The 5,089-nt window shown below is 39.7% G+C and overlaps 1 protein-coding gene across 1 annotated transcript in view; it reads left to right on the plus strand. All coding sequences in view use genetic code 11, as the record gives it.

Moving 5' to 3' along the window:
* The window catches only part of EGR_10664 (hypothetical protein), a gene marked incomplete at both ends in the record, with an annotated part of 13,011 nt that overhangs the window by 516 nt on the left and 7,406 nt on the right, over positions 1 to 5,089 (plus strand). Inside the window, one exon of the mRNA XM_024499913.1 lies at positions 2,533 to 2,612. Within this exon, the coding sequence (XP_024345676.1) occupies positions 2,533 to 2,612 (80 nt within the window). The remainder of the gene's footprint in view (positions 1 to 2,532; positions 2,613 to 5,089) is intronic.

Below are 5,089 nucleotides of genomic sequence, written 5' to 3' on the forward strand. Positions count from 1 at the left end.
AATTAAATGTGCTGTGTTGATTGTGCAAATGGTGCTTCTTTCTTGCATGTTCATACCGATGAATAATAAATAATGGACGAAATTCTACACTTGAATTCTCTGCTCTTACCTCGATAAAGTGAATATGATCCTATGATTGAATCAATCCAAGCTTTTGTCCACTTCCGCGGATGTAACCCCGCAATCACTCCATAAGAGAGTGCTCTCGAAGTGCAAGTACCGCAATCGGAATGTTTGTAGGCAGGTCCCCCACAATCCATCACCACATGGGCAATGACCCCACAAGTCGTGAGATGGGATTTAATGCTTTTTACTCTCAGCTGTGAACGGGATATTTCTGTACATACCTTGAAGGCTAAGAGCAAAATCCCTTCTCATTACACTTTGAAACTATAAATGAAAGGATATTCTTCCCAGGTATCAGGGAAAATCATCTTCAACTGGATTTGTTATTTAGTCTGAATGTAGGAAAAATATTGCATCTGTTGCCCCATATCATCAATTAAAGCAAGTGAAGCAAATTTGGGGCTTGTTTTACATTTTTAGACTAATTCACGATTTCGTTAGCTGTACTTGATACGCCAACTTTCCACTCGAATTCCCAAATTATTAGGCACTCACGCGACTCAAACACAGATCAAGGATCAGGCCTAGACTTGGTTGGATGTCTCGGTCCTCCACAGTTTAATACTGTAATACGATAGTGGTTTGTTCCTCGGCATTGGTCAGGCGCCACTTTTGTTCTTTGAACTAGCCCCCTTGTACCTCGCTGCGTGGGCTGGCCTTTTGGGCCATGCCAATAGCTCAGACACCTTGAGTATGCCTGAGTATTTTGTCGTCTTCAGGGAGTTCCAGGACGCTACACTGGGTTCTTTCCTCACGATTGATGACTAGTTGAACCAATGTATCACAGCATTGGTCAACATCCGTGTTGTGAGTGATGCCGGCTCCGACTGCGGCCTAGAATAAATCATGAGGGAGGGCGCGAAGGATAAGAGGTATTCTTTGACAACGGAGATAGAGAGGAAGGTTGAATTTGGCGGTCAAGAGCCACTCTTCAAAATTCATATCTTCCTCGAAAGGGGGTAGGTCTGCGGGCGCTGCCGCCAGTGTAAAGCGAGACTCCTCGGTCTCCGCTTCCCGATTCCTAGCGTTCTTAGACAAGTCCGGTTGATTCGCTTTGGACATCTTTATTAAAGGTGACAAGATGGAGAGGGAAAATACAATGTTAAAGAAGGAGGGGAGCTGTAGTCACTAGGTACGGGAGAGGACAATCAGACCACGAGATTTGAATTTTCTGCTTACCTCCTCCCTGAAAGGTACATTAAAACAACGTAAGTATTACAATACCTCTGCTACATACAACCACGCAGCACCTTTATGCTGGCTCACACATGCTGATCAGTAAAATGTCTTTTGGGAGGTCTATCTTCACTAGTAATCTGGATGAGACCTCAATAGAATCCACTTTAATCACTCCCACAAATACCAGCTAAAATTAAAAAGGGTTAATCCAATTTGTTGTGTCAATGTTTCCATGAATTCAGAGGAAAAGCCAAGTATTTGCAGGTGTTATTGTATCATTTCATGACTAAATAGCCAAAAAGCCATAGTTTAATAGAAACAAATATGATGCCAATTATTATAACAACCTTCTTAGGCTTACTGCTTATTTAATGTTTTTCTCTTCCCTCCTTTAGAATTAGGATTTAGAAAGGGTAAATAAATCACTTATCCGACTATTGAGAAAAATCCGTTATTATTTTTACAAGGATAGGCAATATATGAAGCAACTCATTTTTACGTCGGATTAAGCCGAATAGCTTGACCTTTACCGAACAAATTCTGACACGTCGCAAACTTTAAGGTTTACAAATTTTCACTAACACAAACCACACTTACTTTAATATATGCGTAGTTGCACAGGCTGCATAATTATCGTTATACATCAAGGACTGCACCGTTAAGACAAGCCATTTGCATACGGTGAGCATGTTGTTTAATTTACATGCATTGCCTAACACGTTTTTCATCAGGTCATCTGGGTGTTTTCTGCATTTTCTGCGTGATATTGAAGGGGGATTTTAGAAGCCATTTTTATAAGCCCAACTATAATATACGGTCATTTATACCTAGCTGTGAGGAGAGCATGAGTTCCTTATATGTACCATGTTATTACTCAAAGTTGGACGACAAGAGCGTAAATGATTCAATGGGCTTGTCAAATATTATCCTATGTGGCTCAACGAATTCTAGGTAAGAAAATATACATGGATAAAATGCATTAAATGGCATAGAGGTTCAGTAAAAGTCGGACAAGAAGCATTGGGTTCACAAAAGAGCGGATTGCTATTTACAAGCAAAAGGGATGCTTTTGTTAAGGCGTCAGGGTAAACAAATGCGTACAATGGGGAGAAGCAGGTTTCCCAACCGTGAAAATTTAATAATATTTCATTAAATACTTAGAAAAGAACATTTCATTTGAAAGGGCGCATGCTTTCATGCATGAGATGAATATGTAATAGTTTTTAGGTTTTACAAATGGAAGGGACTATGCATGAGAAGAAACTTGGTGGCTTAAAAAGGAATAATGTGAAACCCTGGAAAAAACTGTGTTCCTATTGGCAGATTTTGTTTCATAAGTTGGTAGTTTACATTAATATTTTAATCAAAATATACACGTAATTCAAAGCGTCCTCTATATGCGTAGCCATGTGAGTTGCATCTGCAGTAATGAACGCAAAATTAAGTTGAAGCAATCGAAAAGTTTTATGTCCTTTGTTGCTAAATGAAAATATTTGTGAGCCTTAAAATTCTACTTGCAAATTATTTTCTATCAAAGACTAATGTTTGCCTCTGCAAAAATGGTTTCAAACTTTCACATGCTTGCTTTTAACGCAGTGCATCTTGATGGGCAACATCAGCGGCGCTACTGCCGCAACCTTACTCCGTCCTGTGCTCCGTGTTAACTTGGCAGCTAACTTCGCTACATCATGCCAACTGAAGTCGTTCAAATGAAGGAGGTGTGAAGCTACCATTTTTGCGCAAACCAATTGCACAGTCTTTGCTTTCGTTTTAAACTTAGCTACAATTCAAACATTTTTTGATGTCCAAAAGCGAAAACTCATTATTGGGACGCAATAACAACGCAGTTTAAAACAACTCCGTTCTGTGTAAAATAATGGCGTTTGCATCAACTGTAAGCAAGCGGACGGCATAAATTGCCACACAAAAGTATAACCCGCTCCTGTAGATTTGTAGATTCTCTTGACTGGAAAGTGGAAGACTAGACTATTGTGACAGCTCTCATAGACGTCCACAAGGTTTGCGTGAGGAGAACTTGCGAACCATATAATGCTGCAAATAGTTAATGGGTTTGCAGTAACATTCTTCTTGAATAGGTGTCGCATAAAATCTACAATATGGTTAGCAATTTATTTACTACTTAAACAGAAATGCATTTATCCTCCTATCATCTGACTACTAAACCGATTTCTGCCATCTTACAAAGAAGAAAATTTTCCCAAACAATACCAAAATTTTTTCCTTACTTCCAAATGAATGTACGCCTTGGGAAATCTAGTTTATTAAAATGCTAAGCCGGTGCGCATAACTGGAGCAGTTTTTTAGTTATAGCAATTATGGGAAGAGGTTAAAGTAGCATTGAACCCAATAACGAAGTATAAAACTACAGCTGTGTTTGAGGAATCACGATGAAAGCTAGGGGACGAAGTAAAGAAGGATGAGGATTTTTCCCTCCGCAATGAGAATCGAATAGCAGGTTAGGTAATTATTGGTGGAGAAAGGCACGCCCTTCACCCTTTAACTGTACCGAAAATAAACACTAATACTCACGTATACAAGTACACACAGGAGAAAGCATGCCCTTTTGGGGACTTGAAAGCATGGATGCATCAACCTCATTGGTAAAAATGCGCAAACACGCGGGCATACACAGTGTCTCTGAGTCTGCTCCAAGTAAGTTCAGTCCGAGGGCACAAAGCATCTAAAAGATTTTCATCTAAAAACAATCGAGCTTAAGCATTTAAATTTTCTAAAAAGGCGAATCAAAAAAGGAAGTGAAATGAAATCTCATGTGTGGCAGATCGCTGCACTGGTATAAAACAAGGAGTATATCTAGTCAGCCACCTTTATCCTCTAATTACAGCATTCTTATAATGTGCTCAGGACACATCGGGACTGATGACACGGTAAAATATGCCGATCTCGGTTGAGACAGTCGTGAAGAGAAATTTTCTATGCGAAATTGTTCGATGTATTAATTAAACACTGCAAATAGTTTATAAGCAGGAAAGAGGACTATGTCTATAATAAAGCATTGACTGAGTTCCTTCAAATTCACTTATATGCATTTCTACGTTGCCCTTGCAAACGCAATTGTTCAAGTTCATCATAAACGAGTCGCCTACTGCTCCCAGACTTAACCCAAACGTATCATTTGCTGAGTATTTAGTAAATCCGTGGTAGGAGAAAAAATACTCTTTTACACGCCAGACACAGAGGACTATCATTTGCTGAAAATGTGAGCATATGTGGGTACCTACAGTAAAAAAGATGACCGCAATCGTCACCAAAATTGCGGTGACTATTAATCCACTAAAGCCAAATCCAAACAATTCGAATCGGTTTACAGAACATTACGCATTAACAAAATCGCCGAGTAGAATGATAAAAAAAAGCTTGATTGCCAAATAACAGTGTCAGTGTGGTGATTTAAGACATTTTAGTGTGCATGTAACTACGCAAGCAGTTCACTCACTGTAGGCTGCTATCCGCCATGCATATAGACTGCTAGTGCTTCCATCCATCACTACCAAGTTGACTATCTACTAATTTAAAATATTAGGCTTTCTAGGTAGGCTCAGCACATTGCCCGAATATGGCAGCAATGACTCTTTGGCATTGCACAGTCTCGTTGTCTCAGGGGAAATAGGATGGACAACTGAAGGGCAAAAATATGTTTTCTAGGGCAGGAGTAATGAGTTCCAGAGATCAGGCATTTGCTTTGAGAAGTTAAAAGGTGGCAGGGCTAAAATTAGCGACCGTCCTGTATCTGCCTGGATGAGAA

The sequence above is a fragment of the Echinococcus granulosus genome, assembly GCF_000524195.1.
Source record: "Echinococcus granulosus chromosome Unknown EG_S00248, whole genome shotgun sequence".
Classification (NCBI taxonomy): Eukaryota; Metazoa; Platyhelminthes; class Cestoda; order Cyclophyllidea; family Taeniidae; genus Echinococcus; species Echinococcus granulosus.